Raw genomic sequence first — 27023 nt, 5'->3', positions numbered from 1 at the left:
AGATGCAAGGTTTCTATTCTAGACAAACAAGGACACATCAATGCTGGCAAACTGATGATCCACATCATGTATTTTCTGTTCAAAGTGAGGCAAATTTAGGGGTTCCTCTCTTCTATCTACTTCAAAATAAACTAAGGTTACATGTACTGTCATTTGTTCTCCTGATTGATATGGAGAGGTAAGTAGAATTGGTCCACATAAAATACACACCCTGTCTACACACAGTGATATCAGATAAAATTTTATGGTATTCAATTTCACTTACCAATGAACCTGTACAAGTGCAATCTTACTTGTATCAAGTTGTGATTTTGTGATGATTTTGACCTAACAGAGACAAGAGCTTTCCATTATACATCATTGCAGATTCAAATAACATATACTTATCAGTCAGTCAGTGTTCCTGAAGAACAGGCTTTTCCTTCATACATCATTAGGTTTGATGAAAAGGACATGATGACCTTAATGATCAGAAATTACAACATAAGGACAATGAACCCAAGGGACACAATCAATTGATGAGAAAAGCACTGTTACAATATCAACTTGATGATATTAAACAAACATAGCAGGTTATGGTCACATGATTGTGAGTCATCAAACATATATCTCGTGGGAACTGTAAACAAGTTGTCTATGTTGTTTGACAGTAATCACACTTGTGTATAGATTCTTGACATGTTCTGTATTAGTGAGCAACTAAATTCTCATTTTTTTTCCGCATTCTAGCCATGATATGTAAATGCAAAATCATGATTTATTCAAGTTATCTTGATTTTGGTAACACGAAAAATGTCAATCACAAACATAACAGAAATTCACATTTCTTTTCTTTTTCTTCTTTTTATCTATTGCCAATTGTGCACGGAGCAAATGATGATGATATATTTCTACATGATTTCATGTTAGACAATTTTCAGAAAAATGAAACCATTAAGAGTTCCCTTTAATTCCTCCCACTCTGCTCCATTTTTCACTATTTTCTTTGTTTTACATCACTTCCTCATTCACTACAACTTTCTCCTTGAACACACTTGCCTCCAAAAACAGTAAGATCCATTGGAGAAATAATCTGATTGTAGTTTACAAATTATCTCTGACAGATTCTTAATGTTAATTTGAGGTGGTAACATAAAGTGGTTTTTCACACAAATTACAATGCAGCATAATGGTAAATTGTATAGCAGTATGCACATGGTCGCATAAAATTGATAATATGATTGTTGAGGACAAAAATACATATATGAGATGAGATTGGCAATGTGAAATACTAATTCTACAGATAATCACTGCTACAGATGGTTTGGCAACATGATGTTGTGAGCTTACTTAAATACATTTACTCTGTGCAATAATAGTGACCACCATTTGTACTAGCAGAGTGTAAACAGTAAGTCAAATCACTCCTTGTTCCCCATCCCCCACAAACAAGCAAACTAACAAACAAACACATTGTTTACACACTACACGACAAGCATCTTTCACGATATGTAGTTCTGTATGCAAGTGGTCACAGCTGCCAAGTTCCCACTATTTGCTCAGAAAATTGTAAGAATTGTCACTCCACACTTTCAACTTTGAAACATTTTGAGTATATTTGAGTATAATGGCTTGAGTCAAGGGATCCACAGTTGAGATTTGAAAAGAAGCCCTAACAGACATCTCATCTTTGACCTTGTGTTTTCTCAATACAAAACTCAAATTTGTTTTTCCTTTTTAGACTGTAAGATAATGAAACCATAGCAACAGCCAATCACCTACCAGGATCTCTGTGTAGTGCAATGGCAGTCAATTTTTTTTTTTTTTTTTTTTACTAAAGCAATGCTGACAGTGGATAGGTTCCATGCTGAATCTATATATGGCTTGATACAAATGTGTTAGCACACAACAGCACAGAAGAGTAAGAAGCAGTATTAAGTGTAACTATCACGAAGCAGGTCACACTGGCAGTGAAGTGTGATATGACCTTTGACCTCAAACCTGTATCACACCTTACTATTGGTCTTCTGGTCTCTAGTCTTTGTTCCCAAGCATCAGGCTCAAGTGCTGTGTATCTTTTCTAATGCTACAAGTTTGGAAGGTAGAAATACAGTTCTGCCATGGTGGGAGGGAATATTTTAATTTTAATGTTCTTCAAAACATTACAGATGAGCTCCATACCCCTTCAAACTGTTTGCTAAAAGCACCAAATTGGCAAAATCCCAACAGGTTTTCCCTGATCTTATAATAATCTCCCGATATGCATCCTCTTTCTGTGTCAAATTTCATTTTCAAGTCTGGACACTGTTTTCAACTACAGAAGTATAGACTCTCCTTGAGCTGAAATTGATAAAAAATTATATGCACACATGACGTTTGCAATGAGTGACTACTTGTATATGTCGGTAAACGAGGAAGCACCAATTAGCCAGTTTGGTCTGCACATTATCCAGTTTTGTTCTAACAATACATGATTGGAGGCCTTGTAAAACTTCCATCCTTTCACTTGTAATGTAGTGTGTAAAGATATCGTTTTCTCTCTATCAGCATCTTGCATACATAGAATGATGTGAAAGTTGGGCGGGCTACACTCAAATACCACTTGTGGCAAATTTTTACCATTTGAAAACTTGATGGTTCTCAAGCAATAGATCAATACAAACAATACCAACATCCAGACAACACTGCTACACCACTGGTACATGTAAGTACAAGGAGAGGATGTTTATCTAATGCTGGTGCCAAATTCACCTTAAAATGCCAACATTTGGGTGGGAAGGTATGTTCAAATAGAGTCCACAATTGCCACGTCTTCCAGTCCTTTAGAATTGCTGTGCCACGGGTTGCATGGAGACAAACTGCCTGTTTTCATTGGCCGTCCATGCCCCTTCCTCCGCCCCTTCCGCCTCTTGGTTCTTGGAGAGGGGGCTGCGACTTAGCACCATCTCTAGCTTGTTCCCGGAGTCAGCGATCAGCGGTACCACCATGCAGCAATCGAAGTTATGTGTCCTCGTCTGGTTGATCTGGTATGGTGTAGGTGAGAAGCAAACACAAAACAAGAACATAAATTATTGGTGCTTCTAATCTAATTCTTCAATTCATGCATTCATATATAATATTTTGTGGATAAAGACTCTGAATTATACATGATTTATGCTGATAACAGATAGATATACACATAAATTAATACATAATGAATTAAATTCATTCACAAACCAACCATATAAGTTTGCTGTGTTTACAGATCTAGCAAGTTTCAGTGACTGAAAAATGTCACATTCTCAGGCCTAATTTTGTCATTTTATCCTACATTTGTTTCACAGCTGTTTGCATAAATATACAACATCATTTCATTGTAATCATAGGAATTACACACACACACACACAAAAAAAAAAAAAAAATGGGTATCAAAATTTCAGCAAAACAGGTGGAAAATCAATCTCTAAAAAAATGGGGCAACAGCATCAAATCATGTCAATTTGTTCAGCAAAAAAACAAAAAACAAAAACAAAACAGAAAGAAATAAAGTCTACCCAGAATGTGCCTGTAAGATGTCATCACAACGAAATTGGGTACATGAACTCTATAAGAAAGAACTAATGCAATAGACACAAATTCAGAGCATACACACACACATGCTGAGAAGACATCTACCATGCATCTATTTTCTGACACACCCTGTAAAATATGTCCTGACTTTTTTTCATTTCCAGCCATAATTAAACCTCCGGGGAAATTTTCCACTCCTCTGACACGAGCTCGCCATATCAACTGAGCAATTATGAATCGTCACATTGCCTGGTGAAGCAGAGAATGGTCTACTGCTAAATCTCTACACCCATTCACCATTCCATCACACAGACAATCAGTTTACAGGACATTTTCAGCATAGGAAGCCTTTTTGGTGCACCCTGTACTCAAATTCCCAAGCCAAATTTCAGACCTAATTTGGCTGGAGGGGACTGATAGTGGCACCTCATTCTGATGGCGCTGCAAATCAATTCACACGTTACAGCCTGATGCTCCAAGCACATTTCTTCTCATAATGCACAGTTATCATATTCTGCCTCTCTTCTTTCTAACCCCCTCTCTTCTTTTCCCTCTCTCTCTCTTTTTCTCCCATTCTATCTCTCTCTCTCTCTTTCTTTCTCTCCCTCTCTACTCCAAATCTTATTTTGTAATTTCTCTGCCATACCCGTACCTTGTACATTCACAGTTTCTTCTCTTCCCTACATCTTGCTTACAGTGTACTTTGCTTTTTATTAATTCTCCCCCCTCCCCCTCTTTCGATCTCTCTCTTCCAATCTCTCTCTTGACAGCTTTGCTAGTTTTCTTTTCATATTTCCCTCATCTATACAAGTTTCTTTTTCTCTCTGCATTTGATAAAAATAGAATGATTTAGTGCTGGTTTGACATTTCTTGGACAAAAAAAAAAAAAAAGGCAAGCAAAAACACCTTGTTTGCTTCCATGTTTGTCAGTGTGTGTTGTTGATTACCCTGAGCAAAATGCATACAGTAATGACCGCAAGCATATCAATGGACATAAAAAAGGTCAGAATTGTTTGTCAGTAAAGCAATACTGTTTATGAATGCACTCCCCTGCAAACATTCCCTCATCTGCAAGTATTCCTTGTTGTTTCATATTTTTCCTTCCTAATGACATGATCTCACTCAAACCTACATGAATTACACTTCACTACTTAGGATGTAAAATGATTGTGAACCAATGTGTCGATATCATTGTGTTTCTGATTCACTTACATGTCTTGTAGATTTGGTCTTACCACACAACTTGAAAATCATGCATAATAACTGTCATGTCTACATAATTTCTTTCTTTTCACCCAGTCACTCTGTACAACACCTCTGATCTTGCCTGTTAAACCTGGTTGGTCTTATTTTTTTAATATTAAATATAACATTGCTAAGACTGGTCTGTCTATCTGTATTTTATGAAATTTCCCAGACACATAAGATGGCACACACAGGTAGAGACAGGATTCTGTGCGTCCATTGTACCTTAATTACTGCCCATGGCAACAGTTGTCAAGGTCAACAAGGAAGAAGTCAATGGAGTGTAAGATGAAGGAGTGATTCAATAATTGTATCCAGGGTGACATAAAGAGAGATTTTCCCCCTCACTGACTCCTGCTAATATCACATCAATACCTATCCCCCTGGTCAAGTCTGCTTCAGTGAATATTACCACTGCCTTGACCTGTATCTAGGGCTGAGCTTGCTAGTGATGTGGGTGGAGTAAAATAAGTAATGTCATTGCGTTTATTCCTATCAGACTTTACAGTGCGTTGCTGCAAAGGAGTATGTGTATGTTAATTCTTTCCCCTTTGCACTCTTGTTGGCTATATTTGCTGCCTTACACTATTACAGTGGGAATGAAATGGCAAAAACGTCTAAGCTGCAAAGTGTTACAATTGTAAATTCAAATGCAGTATGGGATTTGGCCAAATAGCCACAAGTACACAAAAATTATGAAGTTTACATGCTCTAGGTATGACAATTAGATGTAGATCAACATATCAGAATACACATATTATTTGGATTTGTTTATGAAATTAAAGGTTGTGAAGTAATAATTAAAGTTTTTGGTAAGACGTAAATCTTCAAGCTACTTTTACCACATTGTGACATCCAATAAAACTGCACAACATTCAAGGAGTGCTTTCCAGATACTTTAAATATGTCTTTCCAGGCATAAATTTGTGGCTGATGAGCCATGATACCTAGTAAATCTGATGTTCATTCTTTCATTTTGGGGGTGGGGAAGCCTGTAGTCATTATAAAATTCAAAAATAATGTACATCAATATGACCAACCAAGACAGGAAATACCAATACAGGATATAATTGGCATTTAAAAGTGACCAAAGTATTTGTGTATCTTCCATTTGGACAAACTTTTTCTATGGTTCAAATTTATACAAGGAATCACATTTACACAGCAAATTCTAGATACACATGAATCTTTGTATCAATGCGGAAAAAGAGCTATGATAATACCTTAAAACAAACAATGTAAAACCTGAAATTTTTAGTTGCCTGAAACTTTCACAAATTTCATGAGGGGCCACAGTTCACTGTAAAACCAGTAATTTTTTTTCTCTACACAAACCAGTACATGTAGTAAACTTGTAATATTTTCCTGCCGGGCAATTTGCAAACATTTTATGCCGCAAAAAAGGCCATCAGCTGTAATTCCCAAAAGTTTCGTGCTGTGAATTTTACTGGTTTTACAGTGATTGATGATCATGTGATAAGGATAGAGGTAAAAGTATAAGGAGTCACCTACCTGAAGGATTCGGTCAAAGGGTCGGACGTTTCCATTCTTTGATGCCGGTCCACCAGGCCTGACAGTGTTAACAAACACACCTTTCTCTGAGATACCATCTGACAAGCTGAATCCAAAATCCTCCACATCACTGTCCTTACTCAGTGTGACCCGGTGGAGCTCTACGGGCGTGGCATTACCCTGGTCCGACACCGTGGACTCATCGCCGAGGTGGGAGGCATCGTTGTTGTGAGAAACCTGATGCTGAGTGGTGTTCACACTCTCACTCTTGGAGCTGAAACTCTCAAACTGGTTGTAGCTGCCACCGAGATGAGAGTGAGATGGAAGAGTGTAGGCATTGTGACCTTCAGAGTACATCTGGAGGGAGCTGGTACTCGGTTTGCGAGCTCCCATGGAGTTATTATAGAAGCCGTGACCGATGCTGCCAGTACGACGCATCTCGCTGGACGTAAACTGATCTGTGTTGAGGAAGCTGGCCTCAAGCTGGCGCAGAAACTCCCGATGCTTGGCGATCTGAGCCTCATGAGGGTGGTAGCTATGCTGGGAGTGTGCATAGCTTTCATCTTGGTCTGAACTGAGGAGGTCACCGGGGTAGGGTCCCCTGAAGCCTCGGTTTCTATGGTCCTCCAATTCCTCCTCACTAGCATCATTGGGTGACGTGGAGTGAGATGAGTTCTGCACTCGACGGGATCGCGTGTTACGTCGAGACGGAGACATGCTGCTACGGCGAGAGTGGCTGGTCTTAGGGGAGTGGGAGCGGGAGTGATGCGTGTGGTTACTATGGTAACCAGTGTCCATTCCTGACCCTTCCCACGAGTCTCCATTGTTCTGCATCATGACTGGAGTAGTCATGTGATCCACATCATATTGGTTCATCCCGCGACCAAACCTGCTGGGGCTCTGACTACGAGATGGAACCTTGGTTGTCAGCTACAGGTGCAAAGTTTGGGCAGAATAAAAACAAAAAATTTACAGAGTACAGAAAATCAAAATCTGCAATCATTCCATATCTATTTCATTTAATTCTTTATTGCATCTTGCTATTGTAACAGTTAAATATTTCATAAATATAACTGGATCAAAGGTCACATCTCTGCTTGTGATAAAATATCTGCATTAAAGGTTGTAATCACAGGAAAGAAGTGTCTTGTGCACTATATTAACTCCACCAAGCCCATTCTCTCCATGGGGTTTTGAGAAACAAGTCTTGGTACCTGTTAAAGACCCAGTAGCATGAGTATTCATAGGTGTCCCAATTCATTCATTGCCCATCAGGGTACATTTGAAAACTACAAATAGCACTAGTCAGCGAATATGTGCATCAAATTGTATGCTCATTGCCAACGGCCGACTCCAGTCGAGATTCTTCGACTGTGTTTGTCCTACACAACGAAATCAGTGATACAGCTATACACGATTCGTTAGGGGGATTTTTGAATATATATATATATATATATATGTATAAGTCAAGCCAGCCTTCCCACTCCATGGTATCCCCATGCTATCAGGTCTTTGATACAAACAATAAGATTTACTAATAAGGAGGTAGGAGGGTGGGTAAGGTACCTGGTCATATCCCCTCTGTCTCTCCCTCTTGCTAATCTTGAGCACCACAGTGTCCCCAGCAGACTGGAGCAGTCTGATTGCCTCTGACAGGGTCTTTCCCTTCAGTGAGATACCATTGATGGCCAATAGTCTGTCTCCTAAGTGGATAGCACCAGTCCTGGTGGGAAAAGAAAACACAAGTCATGCACTACTCCATTCAATGAATACACAATCTATGAAGGAATTGGAAAGTGATGAGTTCATATGTACATATTATTTGCACTTGGTTTCTGTAAAATTGAAGCCAGATCTCAAAATGTGCATAATGTGGCTCTACATGAAATTTTATTAATCACATACTTGAGGTTTATGTTTGTACTTTGTCAATAAGGTGGTTTGGCTTACCAGAATGCAGATACATTCATGATATCTATTTCAACCAGTAGTGTGGCTAGATTGAGCTAGTAAGAGAGTGATACACTTGAACTGAACTACACATCTAAATCTTGCCTCATACTCTCGACAGCACTGCATGGTTAGGTAACGGGTGGTGCATTTACATATTATGCCATCATCAAAGTTAGGGAAATGAATCCAACCCCCTCACCTTTCAGCGAGACCATTTTCTGTGAGACCAGAGATGATAACTGGATCAAAAGGTTCCTCAGTCCCTGAGATGGTGATGCCGAGTGGTCCTCCATGCCGGACCAGCTCCACTGAGTAGGATATTGCACCGCTCACATCCGGCTCATCTAGGGAGAATATAAAGTTTATGTTTGCCAGTGAAATACAATATTGTATGTATAATGCATGCTTGGGAGTTGCATGTATCACATTATACACTCCCATACATTTAGCATTTCTATCATCATTTATATTTTCAACAAGGTCACAGGCCTTGGTGGTATTTAGTGCATGCTGGAAATTCTGCATTTATGGGTGTATGATTGAAAGGGTAAATTTGACAGCAATAATCACATACTGCCTATAACAAAAAATATGAAACTGTATTGGGTAAGTCTTCTCAATGTACTATTCGCAAGCATCACCCAAAATGCAGAAAGTGAGAGTGAAGAAATTGTCATGTGCCTTGTTCACTACACCCAATCAACAATGCACTAGGAAGAAAATGGCTTTGACTGATCAGAAATTCATATTTAAGCATTCTACCTTTGTAGTGCATCTATACACTACTTCAGTGTTTTGCTTTGTATCATATAAAATATGCTCATGTATAGACTTGCATGAAAAAGTCATTTCCATTTGAAGGGGTGCCCAAAATATTTTCAGACAAAAGAATAGAGTCCCAATCAATCTTGGTTGCCATGGAAACCCACCTGAGTAAGCCTCATTTTTCTTGACCTTGAGTTTGACAATCTCATCAGCCTGAGCGAGGAGGTGCATGGCCTCCTCCACAGTGATACTGTCTAGATGGATGTCATCGATGGCAAGAACTTGGTCTCCTGGCTCCAGTGTACCACTCCTGTAGTCAGCAAGGATACAGGGACACATCAATATCACATCATCTTCATCACTATCGTGATGACAGAAGAATCATTTTCGTCATCATCATCCTCATTATCATCATCTTTCTTATTTGAAGCATCCTATGAAGACTACTTTAAATGTATGCATAAGAGAAAGGAATAAGGCAGTTTTCACAAGACAGCATGTTGATCCCCTCACATCATTGGTTCATTTTCTGCTACTACACGGAAGCAAAATGGAGTTGTTATTAGAATTGTCAGTACTCTCTTTTATTTCTCAAATATCATGGCAAAATGTAGTTACACAGAGCTTAATATAGGCACAGAATCTCAACATGAGTGGGCATTCCTCAAATCTCATTGACTGGTTTATTCATGGTTTGTTTTCCAGTTCCTCTTATCAAAAGAATTCCTGTACACTGCAGAAGAATAAATCTTTCAGAACAAATACCAGGTGATTTGCCTCAAAACATTATTCAGTGACAGAAATATACTAGTGATTTTGTGGGTTTTTTTACCTTCTTGGTACAAAAATGTCATGCCTTGGTTAGAGAATCTATGGTTTTACCTTAATTCTTTGCTCTTTTTAGTAGCATCCTAACACAATGGATATACAAATCATCACAAAAGACATTACATATACCCTTTCACACTCTTACCAATTTCTATCCATACAACTTAATCTATGACATATGACATTGAAAATAATAATGAAATAACAAGATAGGCTCACAGTGTGATCCTTAACATACCTATTTGCTACACTGCCCTTTTTTACTGTTGATATAAGCAGGCCATCCCCTTGCCGTCTGTGCTTAGGAGCTGAAAACCAGAAAATATTGAAATGATCACAAAAATGACAGTTTTTACTACCACTGCAAGAATTACAAAATATATCTAAGTACATGAATTCGAGTAAAATTTATCGATAACACCTACAATGCATAATCAAATATGACGGTATTGACTGCAGAAAAAAATGTATACAAATCATTCCTTGGAAAAAAGCATATCAGCATGAACTTCTACCTACATTCTTCTACAAATATTCTTACCAATTATTTGAAAACCTAAGCTTCCAGAGTCTTTATTACGTTTCCATTACTGGCATACATTGTACTTGAATGTCTTGAAACATTTTTGTGAGTTGCTAATCACAAGTAAACCATAAAAGCATAGATGAGAACGTTTTCCACGAGAAACTTACATGTTAATGTGATTCCAAGTCCCATTTCACTCACTGGTAACTTGACATTAAATGTTCCACTGCTTGGCACAACTGACTCTGCAATGATAGAAACAGATAAAGGTTTGTGGGTCGAACTTTGTCACCATCAAACATACAGTGACATCATCATGAATAAAAACACATCAAATAACACTTATCAAACTCTTCAATTTATTTTAGAGCTTATATATACTGAGAGTACAGTGAATATTTCACTATACTTTCACCAAATGATGAAACTCTTTTTTTTCAGTATGGTTTCAGAATAAAGCTGTATCAAACAAAAATATGAATTAGCAATTAAATTTCCACTGATCCTCATTAACTGTCCAAAGAAGGGAAAAATTCTGCCATTTAATTTGTTATATGCATTTCAATGTGACAGATAAGAAATGCTTTACTCGTCACTAATTTGTTTTTTCTGTCTTTTCACTACCATCAAACATTCTATGTAATTCTCAGTAGCTAGGAATGACACACAACAAAAAGGTCCTACCTGCGATATCAAACTCGACTTCCAGCGTGACCTGGGGTACACTCTCTCTCAGTATATGATTAGCTTCATCAGCTGTCATATCTTCAGTGAAGTTTCCATTGATGGAGATTAGACGATCACCTGCTTGTACTACACCACTCCTGTGTTACAGAGGCAAACAAAAATGCATTATCTCACAGGTAAAATCAGCTGGAGTAACATCTGGGTTTTCTTGTGAGTCGTATCAAGCTGATTACATACTTTTTTTTTCTTTCTTTCTTTTTTTTTTTTTTTTGCTTTGCTTTCTACTGCCAGAAAACAGATGTAGTCATGGAATATCGTTGGATTTTATCTACGAGAGAACATACAGCACCAAAGTGACAGTGTCACAGTCTTTTGTTATAGCTCGGGTTGGAACCAGGTGCGAGCATGGTTAATAGCAGTGAGCTACGTGAGGTTGTTAAGAACCAGTTTCCATGGCGATGAATGGCTATGACATCACACTTTGCAGTCAATACTGCATTCTAGCAATCACATGACACCATGTTTCAAAATATCATGTGATCAACTGTCTATTGTCACATTTTATATGGGAGGGAAACATAATCCTGATTTGTTTTACATACACACTCTAAAGTTAGTTATGATGCCAAAAGCAAATTGATCAATCTTTGTGAGAAGTAGATGTTGTAAAAGAGATGACATTACATTTTCTTATTGACACATCTAGTAAATCACACACAATACATCACTGGAGAGAAATCAACCATCTCCTTACTTCTCCCCCTTGCCTCCAGGCTCCACAAATCCTATGATAGCCGCTGAGCCCAAGACCTCCGTAGCAAAGACACCACTCTGGAGCTGGATGCCGTAGTCCCCGGTACGAGAGTAGAGAGTCACGTCCACTGTGTCTGTGTGACACACTTGTGGTGATGACAGTCCATTGATGGTGGACGCAATGGACACTGCAATGACAAACAGTGTGTAAATGTTTCAATGTTTAACAATGTTCATGATACTTTCCTTTAACATTTTGAACACAAGATATTGGAAATAATTTTCTACGACCACTCAGAGGAGATTTGATGACATCATTGTGAAATTTACAGATGCACTTCTTAAGACGAAATTCTGTAGTTTGTAATGTCCCACTTTGCAAAAGTTTTGCTCACAACGTTCCACATCATTCAGGCACAGATACCAGACATGCCACATGTAGAGTTATGATCAGGGATCTCTTTTTCATTCAATCAGAAAGAATTTGATTGAAATATATGATTCCTGATCAATGAATCGAATACCACAATGTCCAATGAGATACTCACACATAGATCCTGTCTTGTGACCTTTTGACCTGAGTTTCCGTGCCAATGTGCTGCTCTGTTGTCTGGTGTTCTGAGACTGGTTCATCGTACCAACCCGAGACAGACTGCTGTGACTGTAGCTTGGCATCAATGGGCTCATTGGAGTGGTGCTTCTTGAGGGTGGGCCTGGGAGGTGGGGGCAAATAGGATTAGGAAGATTAGTGGGGTGTTGCCATGGTAACAAAATAAGATAACATACCACCGTATGCAGTGAAATCTATTATATGTGCTAAATCCATGCATTTTTCTTCCTCAGGATAATGACAGTAAGAACATGTTTACCAAAATGATGAGAATGAGTAAATCCTTTTCAGGACCACATTTACATCCAAGAAAGAATTAACAGTAAAACCATCTACTACTAAACGTTCTCCCACCATGAAAACCCTCAAATAATATGTGTTAATCTAGTCTTCTTTATTCACAGATATACAGCCTTGTCTTGTGTTTTCAATGGGCAGATTATCATAGTTTGACTATATTCCATTTGAATATAATTTGAAAAATTAATTCATACATAATAAAAGGCCACACACCTTAGGCAAGCACTTTACCTTAAAAAAAAAAAGAAGAAAAGAAATATAAATACCTTGGTGTTGAAAGAAAACTTCAAATGCACCAAATATTCTGTGTATGCATGTATTAGCATCATAACTTACTCCCTGTCATACTTTTCTACAGATTTGTTAGTCTCATTAACTCATCTAAATACATACTTTGGCTATCAAGTTAATACTGTATATGCCGAATATTTCGTGAGGTTTTTATTTTCGCAAATTTCGCGAGTCAGCTGGTATTCACGAAATTAAAAACTCACGAAAATATTGACTCTAATACCGATATGAATGTGACGTACGCATATGCATTTCTCCGTTCAGTACAGGACTCCACGATCACGAATTTAACCACTCACCAAATTGTCGAGAAGTCCCAATTCACGAAAATTTATACTCGCGAGATAGATGGCGGATACAGTAATCTGGTTTAATAAACCCAGTAAGGAGCCAGAGAATACCAGGACCAACCCCACTTCTACCACACCTACCTGTCAGCTTGGGCATCTCCCTGGAGTAGGTCAGTCGAGGGGTCATCTGGCTGACCGGCAGGATCTCCAGCTTGACCTGCTCTGTGCCGGACGCTAGTAGCTTCATGGCCTCCGCAACACCCATGTGACTAGTGCTAAGTCCATCAATGGTCAGAATCTCATCACCAATGTGTAAGGCACCACATCTAGATAAACAACAAAATGAAACCCTTCATATACTGACACTGTATGCATCATTCATGAAATCTATGGTCACACTTTCGATATCATTACTGTAGTAGCAAAACAAAGTGACATCATACTCTATGTCATGGCCTGGAGGATGAAAGTGATCTTTATTTTAGATCTGTCTGCAAAATTGATGATTCCTTTGAGGAAGTACCCTAACACTCAAACAGAAACAATCAACAACAACAAATGTGCACATTTTCTTTCTGTTTTAAGTCTACCGGGACTAATTTATTGAAACAAAGTTTCCCCTCTGTATGACAACTCTTTATATATTTACTCACAAGAAGAGCAAAACTCAGGTTGGTGCTTCATGGCAATCACTGTTAAATGCTGCCCTCTGCTGCTCAGAGCAGACCTATGTAACTGAGTTGGCTCAGTCTCTGTTATCAAATTGGCCAAGAAATTCTGGTGATCAAGTTTTCAGATTAATTACATCCCAGACTAGAGGAAGTCATGTGCGTGCAGGGACACACACCCACACCCACATACTGGGATTATCCACAGGATTAGGGTCTTTCTGCCCATTTGATAGGCAAGATAATCCACTGGATAATCTGGAGTTCTACATCTCCACTGAATTCTAAAATCCCTGCCCAAAATGGCAAGTATTTCCAGTTCAAATGACTCCAAACCTCAGCTCCTCCCTGTTTCTAAGAGTCCACCACAATTCTTTCTATCACTCTATATTCAATTTCTTGTATTAAAAAAAAAACAAACCAAACAAACAAACAAATAAAAGCAAATCTCTCTTATGCTTTATGGAAAAAAAAAAAAGAGAATTTCCACATCCCCATTTACCATTCTCAAACATTAATTACCTTGGCAACTTACGGATTGCACAATATGATTAATAATGACTTTGTCCTGACAATGGTCTAACATTCACATCATTCCTTAAAACTTATGGATTCTTGACTATTTTTACACGAATAACAGACTGAACCTCAAACACATTCACTTAATGGTCTCAACAGAGGCCCTTACCTATCTGCTATACTGGCTGGCTTCAAGTTGTCAATAATGGTTACTGTTTTGCCACTCCTGGGTATAGAGCTCAGTCCCACTCCTAGGTGTGCACCGGGGGTTTTAGACACCTCCACCAGTAGGGGGCCAGTTGCATTCTTCACTGCCTCTGCAAAATTCATACATAATGAATCAACTAAAATTCAAACATCTTATTTCAATGCATCATCAGCATTCTGAACATGGCTACAATTCCATTGGTAACAACTGTTAAGTGTTTTGATATTACAAACAGTCACATTATTTAACAACCTGCAAATAATCTGAAGTGTCAATTATTTCATATTCTTAGCTGAAGAAGGAGGTATTCCACTGTTGTCTTTAGGTGCTTAATGTCACATTGTGGGTTCAAGCTTCAGATTTATTGGTCTACTTAACAAAAAGTTATGACCTTCAGAAGAATGGCAGGTCATGTGTCAATATCCACATAAATATGCTAAAATAAATCATGCTCGGCACATAAAATATAGAGAGGCAATTCTATCCTAAAATCACACTACAGATATCACCTTCAGATCCATTCTCTAATGTTTGCCATAAAAACACAAACAAATGCAAACATATAAAGACCACATCAACTTAAACAGAAGAAAAGTACAGTACACGAGTACAACACACGTGCATCATGCTAACATTCAACAACAAAGACAATTCAACAGTTCATCCCAATGGTTACACTTTAAGCACTAGTTAGGTATTTTCACTATAAAGAGTATGGCTATTTTAACCACATATGACTTGTGCCTTGTTTAAAATTGATGCAGCAAATGTGATAGTATAGGTTGCACACCACAAGACAATTCATAGTACTGATAAAGAACAGATATGCCTGCACTGTTTAATTAATGTAGATTAGACAATAATTCATTAACGGAAATATCTAATTATATCTTAAAATAATCCAGCAGCATGGTAGCAGACAAGGGGTTCTGTAGTCATTCACGATCAAAACAAATCCTAGTAATCCTTTTGTTCTTGACTTTTCAACAGGTTCCTTTTTATGATCTTTATACTCTCATATAACCCATCAGAAATCCAGAGATAATCCTTATTATAACGTGTTTCCTTTTCAGGATTACAGGCATTATTTTGTTTCTCTTCAAATGAGCTACAAAGTCTTTTATAGTTTCTTACAGCCACAAGCCAGTATGAAGAGCTTCTTGAATTGGCCAATTATATGAAAATTATCACTTAATACACAAGAGGAAATTGGTGTTTATGGGTGCTCCTAATCCCTCTCGGCTCACACATCTTACAGGACAGGTCTTAATAAAGGTACAAGGACTTAAGTCTCATGTGTTCACAACAAAGGACAGGGTACTACAAACCCTTCTATCCACTTGGCCAGGGCAAGTCCATTTCACTTTCAGGCAAGTGAAATGAATGAGCACTTGCCTCTTCAAAGCATGTAGGCACTTGGCGGAATGGCAAATCGGGCTAGTGAGAAATATAGTTTTTTGTTATGCCCAGCAGGGACTAGAGTCATTACATTTAACGGGGCAGTCGACCCTGAAAATTACTTTGTGTGAATAGAAGCATAAAAATTGAGAGGAATAGGAAAGTGATAGTTTGAGCAAGTTTGATTGCTAACAAACTAAAAAAAAAAATCAAAATTTTCTTCAGTTTTATCAGACTTTGCTCAAACTTTCACAGTTGTGTCCCTTTTATTTTTAGCTTCAGTTCAAACAAACTAATTTTCAGAGGGATTTTTACCTTTAAACAATGCATCAGACATTTCCGGAAAAGACAAGACCTACAAATTACCACAAGCAAGAAGGACATTCAAAGACCCAGGAGAAACTATGGGTGAAGCTCAAAACAGGATGAAGATTTCAAATCATTTTCTTTCTAGTCCTCTACTTTCTGTGCTTATCAACATGTGTGGGTGCATTTCAGGTACAGTTTGATTTGATGCATGGACACCATTTTGATAGGATCCTGACAGGGCATACTGGGGTGGAAAGGATGAGGACACAAAGCGGAAAGTGATGAGGCTACAACAATGCCATCTCTAGGGAGGAGAGGTATACCACAGGCTGACAGAGGTACAGGAAGCTACCATAAACATGAACAGAGGGTGAGGGATGTCCAGATGTGAAAATGGAGACAAAAGTGCTATGACAGAGAGTCAAATAATGATGGAAAGACCCACAGATATTCCCTAATGGTGATTATGACCTTTTACTACAATCCTTCTGACAAAAATATTCTCAAACCTTTCCATGCGAACAGGTGGCAAGACGTAATGGGTATTAAAATCATCTTGATAAAAAATAGCAACAGACACACACCTGTTTTGGCATGCTATGAACAAGTATAATGAGAGAAAAAAAAAAGAGAGGTTTTATATCAAAATGACAGAAAAATGGAAGTACAATCACTGATGACTATCAATCACTGATGGGCTTCAACAAAAAGACAAGAAGTACAAATTTGCCATGAAGTGCATCAGAAAATAGAGAGGGAAGAGGGGGGGGGGGGAAGATCCTACATGCATCACAGATGGCAAGATAATTCTCATCCTTTCTTTCCTGTTTCTCCTTTGAGGACCTTTGCCAACAATCAATCCAAAACAATTATCAAAATTAGAGTCAATTATGCATCCATCCATCTTCATTTCAGATGAAATTGTGACACAGAAATAGTACAACTGGTAGTTTTCAATGAGCTACCTAGAAACCAGAGGTGAATAAGGCGATGACCACATGGAATTGAAGCCTTGTCAAACACAGGTTTTAAAGCAAGTCAAAGTGATGAATGTATGGAAGTGGTAATTTCCCTCGCTCAGGTCGGAGTGTCTGACTCATCTGTCTTACTACAGCATAGATGAGTTGTAGTGGAGGATTACTTGGGGGAGGGGGGTTAATGAGAGAAAGAGAGAGAGAGAGAGTAGACAGAGAAACACACAGACAAAAAAAAATAAACAAAGAATTGGATGGGCACTCATAGATAGACAGATGGATTATCAAAATACAAGTAAGAGGATAACTTGCAAACTCTCAGTATATGTAACAAGGAAACACAACATCACAAGAACATATCATAACGAATAGCCTATACATATGGAAAGTGATTCAGTAATATAATTATAAGTAGAAGATGAATATAATTATACATCATTATAAAAAAAAAAAAAAAATTAGTTTTACATGTGTACAACAAATAGGCCAGTATTCCCTGAGGTGGTTGAAGTCAAACCATGGTTTAAATTTAGTCCATGGACAAAAACCAAGTGTGAAATAGGTGAATCTTTCACACACGAGTACCAGCATGCGGTTATTATTGGATGTGTGTTGGTGTGTGTGATCTGTCACGTGCATTTACGCAAAAGAAATTTGCATAACCACTGACTAAATTTAAACCACCTTCATGAGTTAGGGCTATAAAATTTAGCGGACAAGGGTGTAGGCCTATAGATTCTATCAAGATCACCAATACTGGTCATCCACCTCTTACATCTCTTTGTCTTGCTCATATATTCTGATTGCTCATTGAATGTGGGTGTGTTGGTTAACCACATTATCGACTCCATCTCTAGGATACTCTGCTCTACATAAAAACCAGTCTAGCCACATGCCCAATTTAGGGCTATTTTTTTAACCATTTACCAAATTTAATCTGGTCATAGCTGGCATATCAGATTTTGGATGGCTGCCTACATGAAGCTGAAAATATTTCCTACTCTTCCATACCACTTTACTGCAAGCATCTGACTTGCCTATTTTTGGCAGGAAATATTTCATTCCCCGTGTATGATATTCACGAGGCAATCCTACATACTTCATTGTCTGAGGCCCCTTCCTTTCCTTGTTTTGTAAAATGTCAATGTTTGTAACAACCTTCACAAGAGTCTGCATCATCCTTTATCCAAATACTTCACAAAGACACTCAACTTCTTACAGCCAAGTTTAAACTAGTGACTCAATGTTCATTCAGCCATAGAGTTATGTGTTTGTTTTGTAGTGTTTGGTCAACCAGGGACTTAATAGCATCCACTGTACAACAGTATACGTTGTTGTTGTTTTTTTCATTGCTAACCACCATTTGGCAGCTAACGTCAAGTATTCACTTAATTGTTAAGAAGGTATTCTGACAGGACACTTAAACTACACTTTTCAACTGGTGGATTAATTTTAATTTAAGTAAATTGACAGATTTTTACCTTGTTTGATAGTCTAGCATCAAGAAAACAACTTGTTATCATTTGGTGATTTATATCTGTGGGGAAAAAGATGAGTTGAAAAGGACCGTGTACCTACATGTAAGCCTACATGCTGAAAATGTTTGCAGTATGTAGTCCCACATATGTAACGTCATGGACACATGTGGATGCTCATAGAAAAGCATGGACCGAAGTCAAAAAGTGAGGATATTTCTTTATATTTGATCAGTTTTAAGAATCACAACATGCTTAAAACTTGACTGAAAGTTGACTTTCTGTTCATTTGATCATAAAAACCACTTTTTACCAATATCTTTATGTATTACGGTAGCATACAAAGGAGAGTAATCACCCACCTCAGAATATATTCAACTTTCTACAATGTCTCACTAATGGCACATAAACTTCAGTATCTGCTGATAAACGCATGGAATCTGATTTAATAGAGTCGTTCAGTGGAAAACAGAAACAGAAACTGTGATTATATTCTCAAATCGGTCATGGTGTGCAGAAGTAGATGAAAATGCAGATGAGAGTCAAAATTACTCCCTCCATCTTGAGGGAGTCATTAGAGGCAGGCAATTTCTCCACAGAGCAAAAATTAGTTTAATGGTCTATAAAATATTTATAGCTACTCCTAACTTCTTGTATGCATTTTTTGGTGAGTGTTGTTGATTTTTTTTGTGGAAACCAAAAGGCACTATGTAGGCAGTGGTGATTCATTGACGAAAATAGAGTGTACAAGAGACCTTGAAACTTCAGGCCGAAGTGAGAGTCAAAAATTTCTCCCGCATTATCGATTAAGAAGGAGGATTAGAGAAAATGAGGGCTAGCTTCAGTCGATAATGATTCAGAGAATTTAATGAGACAGAGGTGGAAGAGATGTGTTATGATAGTCTTGATTTCAGCCTTCAACATTACTCTTTAAATTACTGGTAGATGGCTATGATCAGATGCAATGTTTGCACTCTATTAAAGGACAAGTTCACCTTCATAGACATGTGGGTTGAGTGAATGGAGCAAAATAGTAGAACACATCAGTGAGAGTTTGAGGAAAATTGGACAATCCATTCAAAAGTTATGAATTTTTGAAATTTCTGCTGTCATGGCTGGATGAAGAGACTATTATAGCTTGTGATGTCACGTGTGTACGATATAAAGAAAGAATAAAGAAAATACAACATATTTCCATTTTTCTCGCATAACAAATGAACACTCGACTTCTCTCTTTCAGAGGGCAGGGGGAATAACATTACCCTTAACATACGTCAGTAACAATTAAGTCGAAGAAATGTGCACTTTATTCAAAAAGTAGAATTTTGTGAAATTCTCTTTTTATTTTCCTTATATCGTTGTACGCATTTGACATCATACACCGTAGTAGTCTTCTCATCCAGCGGTGACTGCGCAGACACTTTTAAAATTCATAACTTTTGAATGGATTGTCCGATTTTCCTCAAATTTTCACTGATGTGTTCGACTAAAATTGCTACATTCTCTCAATCCTTATGTATATGAAGGTGGACTTGTCCTTTAAAGTCTTAACAGCAAATTACATTTCCTAGCAAAAATAGGTAATAAGGCCTGTGGCTCAAGTTAGGTGGTTGTGGTATAGAGTGTTGCCAACATTGGTAGATATGATAGTGATGGGATACTACTGCTGGTCCTTTTCTCCTTTGATTGACACACTGACCCTACTCCCTAATGCCCATCCAACAAGGTCAAACAAAGAAATCTGAGTTGGGACAAACTCCCTTGCTTGCATGATTCAAAGATTCTGAGGAGCTGTTTGGGCAAATTTGGTCACATGGAGAAGATTAGATGCTTTAGTCAACCATGATTCAGAATCTCGCTTTAAATCCCAGGGTCTTGGTCCATTGCCTTTAAAGATAGAATCTCTCGGCCCTGGCCTATAGCCTTCTTATGTGGGAAATTTCTAAAAAATTATGAATCCCTGTATTTAATTTCTCTGCTCATGCTAGATCAGAAATTTCTGTGTATTTTTTATTTATGATGCATCAAATGAAGGTACAATTTGCATCTTGAAGAATAATAAACTTTACCATCAGACAAAGAACAAATTGAATTGAAATTGAAATTAAACAGATATTGTTCACTATGATTAAAATGAAATTTACTTCAGAAGTTTATCATATTTCTAAAGTTTAAGTCACATATTTTTATCATAATGTAAGCTTTAGAGACACCAAATGCATAAAAAAAAATGAAGCTTAAGTAATTACAATTATATTTTTTCCTTTAAAACAATTTGAACTATCTTTGAATTCTGATGCTCAGTGCATTGATGCCCAATAATAAGATACAAATTGTAACTCTGTTTGCAAGAGGGGACTTGGAAGTGAAAGAATACCACTGTGTTGCAGTGTAGTTTTGTGGTTCAACACAAGTTATCTAGGATGCTGCTTCATTTACTTCCCTGAATACTGAATGCTACAGCTTGCTGATGAATGAATATTTGCAGATATTAAATATATCAGTCACTGATTTAACGATATTGCCTTGCTCTCTGCCAAAGATCATTCAAACTTTTTCTTTTTTCTATATTCTTTTTTTTTTTTCTTGTGGGGGGGGGGGGGGGGGGGAGAGACTTCTACATCCACTGGCTTTATCAAATATCCATGACCAATTTCCCCCTTGCATGAGGCTAAAAGGCAGACTCTTGTCAACACTCTAACCTGAGTAAGGCTGCCACCTGGAAGGTTTGATATCTCGCATGAAATACGTAACTCAATTTGCCTGGATGATTGAACTGTCATTTGTAACACGCCACAACCAAGCAGAGACATGCTGTCAGTTTCTTCTACTTCTCTTTGGCACAGATATCAGACTTTATAACAAACTTCACAATTCCAAAATAGCCTTCCGATGCATCATTTACAATCTCTTGAAATTGCAGTTTTCACCATGATGCCATCATGAATAGCCTGGTCAATAAATGGACATTTCTTATTTTAGAACCAAGCATACTTCTCAAATTTATAATCCCCTGGAAAGGAAATCAAATTCAGTAATGAAAATGCATGAAATGAGACAGTTTTATGTCTGGAGATCAAATCTAATTATGACAGACTCTGGTATTAAATATACCAATCTCAGGCAGATGATTCACAGCACTGTTAATATGTCATTACTTCACCATTTCAGTCACTTTCTCACACACACGGATTAGTGGTCTTTCTTAATCCTTATCTGTTAATCAGTAATATTTTCTTCCTCTCGTATCACTTGTCATACAAGCCAAGAAAATCCAATCTAAATAAAAATCAAGACACTGATATAAAACATACTAGTACTAATTTGTAAAAGCAATCTTATTTTGCAAATACATGACAGCTGACAATTTTTGTTAATGTTTTCCTTGGAAAAAAAAAAAAACATCATTACTACTCAATATCTTCTGTGAAGTAGGCTTTTCTCCTGCTACATAAGGGCAGGTCAGGAATAACTTAAGGATGAAATCTTCAGAAAATCATGGATGTTACGACTTCTTTTTCCGATTTTTTTTTTTTTCTGATAATTTTTTTAAAGATCACTCCCCATTCTGCGGCCCCTGCTGCAGAGCGTGCAAATGGCCTGCACATGTTTGATAATCCAATAAAGGAACAAAAGGCATAATGACAGTTCTATGTCTCATTTTGATTGGGTAGAGGGAGGGTAGAAGAGAGCATTCCACCCATATGTCCATCAAGTCATGTAGAGTCATTTAAAAAGATCTCCTAAAGACAGTGTGTGATGAAATGAACACTTTCAAGTCTGGTGAAAGTTTGCTGGATTGTAACAAGACCCATGACTGACATACATGACTTGGATTACAAATGCCCACATGTTTCAACAATTGCACTTATGACATTACACAATTAGTTCCCTTGGCTGAAACTACAGTATGTACGTGTATATGTTAAAGATCCTGTGAAATGCAAGTTTCAGTTTTAAGTTGTATCATCGACAAGGATATCCACACATAACACTCTAAAAATAAGAATTGAGAACTAATATGAATTTAAAAATAATTGCTATACCAAAGAAAAGTTGCTCTAATGAATATTTAACAGCCATTTCATCATCAAAGATGTTTGCTCAAGTTTGGCAAGCCCTGTATGCTAAGTGTATGCATTGTGGTGAATGGTTCTAACAAAAAAAAAAAAAAAAGAACTTTGTGTGTTTTTTATTTCACTGACAGCTGTCACATTATTCATATCATATCTGATTTAATGTAATAACATAATAACATAATGATGCTTTAACAAGAAATACATTTGATTCAGCCTTGAAGAAGACTAACTGACTGAGTGATGACTACTACTTTGGATGGTCTATACTCCCCTCACACGTACTGTATAAAGTGCACATGGGATCACAGAATCTTTCTTTGCCATTTTTTTAAACACTGTCCTAATTTCCTATGGCCTAGAATATGACTATGATTTCCGGCACGCTATAGTTTAAGTCACGATATGTAGTATGAATCCTTTCCTCTGGGTTTTTGTTTTGTGTGTGTATGGGGGGCTGCTATGTTTCTCTCTATTCAAAAGGAAAAACAAAAACAAAAAGAAAATACTCTTTTAATGGATGACATAACATTATTATTTGGATATGTTTTCCCAAGCAAAAAGAATTATAGACTGCATTTGACAAAGCAATCTTGGTCTCTAGGTTTACTACAAATTACCAACATGGACTGTTGATTGTTTTTTAACATGAACTGTTGATTTTTTTTTTAACATGAAAAGTAAGAGGATTTTCCATGAATCTACTGCATGCAATTTGACATCCTGGCATACAAAATGACAGACAGACAGACAGACCGACACCAGACTCAAAACAAAGGTGAAGATACAAAATATGATAAGGATATGTCTTGGTACCTTGAAACACATCACTGTTAGCATTAGACAGGAAAACCAATACAGAGTCGCTGTTAGTATTATTTACATTAGTAACACAGAGACAAAACACTCCAGAATCAAGTCACTGAACTGTCAAGATAATAAACTGATATTTATAAAAAGAAGTAAAAAGGATGTATTTAGAACATCAGTGTGTGATGACAGGCAAAGAGTGCCTAGATATCACTGCCTTCTCCTTGAGTTCTAGACCAATGGGTTCTATTATGGGGTAGGCAGGAGGTTAGTGTCAACACATTGATAACTTTCACGTCTGTTTGATCCCCTGTCAGATAAAGGCACAAGACTGAAGGTTAATGCACTTGGAAGGAACTCTGACAAACATGTGTGCTAGTCGAATGTGTAACGCATCACATTTCCATCAGAGAACACAAGGTATGACAGAAGAGTTTAAACTTTTCTTCAAAGAGGGGTGAGGGGAGTCACGCAAGTTCAGACACCTGTTATGACCCTGAATCAAATATAACACTTTTTCATTTCCCTTGAAACTTCAGGGATTAACATTCTCCTTTCATGTCATCTATAATGAGTCCTACCTCCTTCATATTTTAGACTCGTCAATTTACTACCGTGGAATTGTTCAGCTGTACATGACTTTCAAAAAGGGTACTTCAGCAATCTTTCATTAGTCACTATATATTAGAACATATCCTGGTATATTGCAAGAAAGGATGTTGGGAAGAAAAGGGGATGGGGACAAAGAAGGGCAAAGGGGGCAGGGTAGGAGTGAAAAACTGACAGAGAACTTAGCATTGCAAGAATATTACCCTTTTTTGTACGATTTCTGCTTGACTAAATCTTACTTTTTAGCTCTTGGTTACTCCGTCTTTGCAGACTACCTGTGCAATTCTATCAAGTCCACAAGGGCATTAAGTTGTTTGTTGTGCTACAAAAATAATATCCTTCCAAACTTCCAGTTAAGTTTTCTATTCCAATCATACTTTGACAAGTGTTTAGAGATAATTTTCAATATAAGAAATGATATGTGAGAGAGAAAGGTGAAGATGACAATGCACTCTTTCATTTCATTTATTCGTTTTCATTTTCAACAACTCTTTGAAGGCTTGCCGTTTATTTCAGGACCCAGGGGCAAGCAAAATTTCACTCTGTTTCTCAGGAGCAAGAACCAGAGATAAAAAGAGAAAAGATTTCCCCTGTACCCACTTCATCATCTCACACAATGTCATCCATACACTGACAATTGATCTCTTAAGCAGTGACCTACACCAGAATGTCTCACATTAAGAGCATTGCCATGGTAACCATATATCATGAACTACATCATCCCGACTCACCCATGATGGATACATCGTACTCAAATCGCATCACAGCGCTGCTGCCTCCCCTCCGTATAAAGTTAATGGCCTCCATGTGGGATGCTTGGCTGACATTGGTGGACTCCACAGCAACCAGCCTGTCACCGACCTTCAGCGACCCCTCTCTACACAGGTCAAAGGTCAAATAAGTATGATGGATGCTGTTATGAATTCTTATGACAGGGTAATGACACATTAATTTGAAGCACATTCTTAGGTTTGATACAAATGACAGCTGAGATGATTTGAAGCTCACAATAATAGCAGGGCAGGTCCCTGGAGGATGTAAACTATTGTTAACAGGTTACAGCTTCCCTCTTGCCGGTCCTTTATAAGGAATATGGTTCCATATTTTGCCATCAATCTTTCCACTATTCATCCTGTTTGTCACAAATATTCATGCATGCAGTGCCACCAACACATTCCAAGACCCATTTTGTGGACAAAATCTATTCAACTGCATCTATTGAATGAAATTCGAAGGCAGTATGCATTGATTTTGATCATTCAAAACACTTTTATTCCAAAATACATCCCTACTCTCAAGAAGTCATATTCCCACAGGTAAACATTTCAAAGACCATACTAACATTCCTAGCACACCATCTTTTAAATGAGTCTATTAGTGATCATTGGCAGAATGGATTTTGAGTGTGATTATCAACTTAAATTGTTTGAAACGGGTTTCAATACCCACTATCAAAATGTGTTTGCAAACACCTTTCAGATGGTATTTCTCGAGTTGTCGCATTTATCAACTCTGTCTCAAGTTGATTGGGAGGCCTTGTCACTGCACAGCTCCATTGCACAGTTTGATGCGAGGAGCAGAGATGTGTAGTTGGCAGAGGTTGGCGTTGCGAGGTCTGAGCTATGAACGAATTTCAAAGCAACTTTGCATTTCACAATTCTACTAGCTCAAATGCGTTTGTGATCACAATTTAAATCGAAACAGCTTCGTGTTTATCACCTACCCAAAACTCCCTGAAACTTGTTTGGAAACCTTAATTCCTCACCAGAAGTGAGTTGATAAATGCACCCTATGTCTGCTACACGACTGTCTGTACATGGGTGGCAGGTCCTAGGATGCTTTGCTTGGCTGGCATGTTTATGCACTAAGAATAATCTATTCTGAATCCAAAGTAAGTGGGTCTGTTTATACTGAGTTAAGAAAGAATATGACATCGTGCATGTGAACAGACCCACTTACTGTCACTACAAAGAAGAGATGAATTAGATCTGAGATGTTTTCATGACATGTTCTGTGATGACAGCTTTGGAGTGGTGTTTACAAAGAGACCTGCTTGGGATGGATAAAGTGGTAGGAGGTGGAGTCTGCCTCTGTTTTCAAGAATGAATGTTATCCGAAGTCAAATCCTACCTATCAGCTGGGCCACCTGGCCTGATGTGAGTGATGATGAGTGGGCGTGTCTTCATGCCGTTAGCATTGACTCCGCCCCTCACGGTGAACCCATAGCTTCCCTCCTCCTTGGCAAGTCTGATGTCGAGAGTCTTGGAGTAGCCTGAAGCTGTGTTGATGGGGGCTGGAAAACAGTCAAAATATGTCGTGTGATTAGGACTGACACGTGCTGAATTTTCATAGAACAGACTTATTATCACAGCTTCTCCAAACTGCACTATCACTTTATGCTGAATACTTCATTTCAAAATAGCTTTGTTGTTTGGCATTGTGTAATTTGTAATCACTCAGGGTTTTCTTGTTTTCTTTTTTGTTTGTTTGTTTTGTTTTGATAGTACTCTTTTGCATGATCTATGCTGGTCTGTTTCTTTGGTATCCCCATCAATTGGCCTTAATTCAAATCTGCACTAGTTTGAGGTATCGAAGCAAGTTTGTATGAAACAAGTTGCATACTAGTATATAGAGTTTAATTTAAAGTTTATCTTTGGAATAAACTGACTTTTTACTGCACAGATTAAA

At 37.8% G+C, this 27023-nt stretch overlaps 1 protein-coding gene across 1 annotated transcript in view; it reads right to left on the bottom strand.

Annotated features, from left to right (window-relative positions):
* Positions 1-2801: 2801 nt before the first annotated feature.
* LOC140246085 (glutamate receptor-interacting protein 1-like) overlaps positions 2802-27023 on the bottom strand; it is a 75757-nt gene continuing 51535 nt past the window's right edge. Inside the window, exons 5-18 of the mRNA XM_072325531.1 lie at positions 26466-26628; positions 25067-25212; positions 14646-14793; positions 13431-13615; positions 12347-12511; positions 11800-11986; positions 11043-11182; positions 10526-10603; positions 10071-10140; positions 9169-9314; positions 8439-8583; positions 7853-8009; positions 6287-7216; positions 2802-3002 (exon numbers count right to left, since the gene is read on the bottom strand). Coding sequence (XP_072181632.1) covers positions 2802-3002; positions 6287-7216; positions 7853-8009; positions 8439-8583; positions 9169-9314; positions 10071-10140; positions 10526-10603; positions 11043-11182; positions 11800-11986; positions 12347-12511; positions 13431-13615; positions 14646-14793; positions 25067-25212; positions 26466-26628 — 2861 coding nt within the window. The remainder of the gene's footprint in view (positions 3003-6286; positions 7217-7852; positions 8010-8438; positions 8584-9168; positions 9315-10070; positions 10141-10525; positions 10604-11042; positions 11183-11799; positions 11987-12346; positions 12512-13430; positions 13616-14645; positions 14794-25066; positions 25213-26465; positions 26629-27023) is intronic.

Source organism: Diadema setosum, chromosome 2, assembly GCF_964275005.1.
Source record: "Diadema setosum chromosome 2, eeDiaSeto1, whole genome shotgun sequence".
NCBI classification, from domain to species: Eukaryota; Metazoa; Echinodermata; class Echinoidea; order Diadematoida; family Diadematidae; genus Diadema; species Diadema setosum.
Note: the sequence above shows the minus strand (reverse complement) of the source record. Positions and strands in the feature narration are given on the sequence as shown.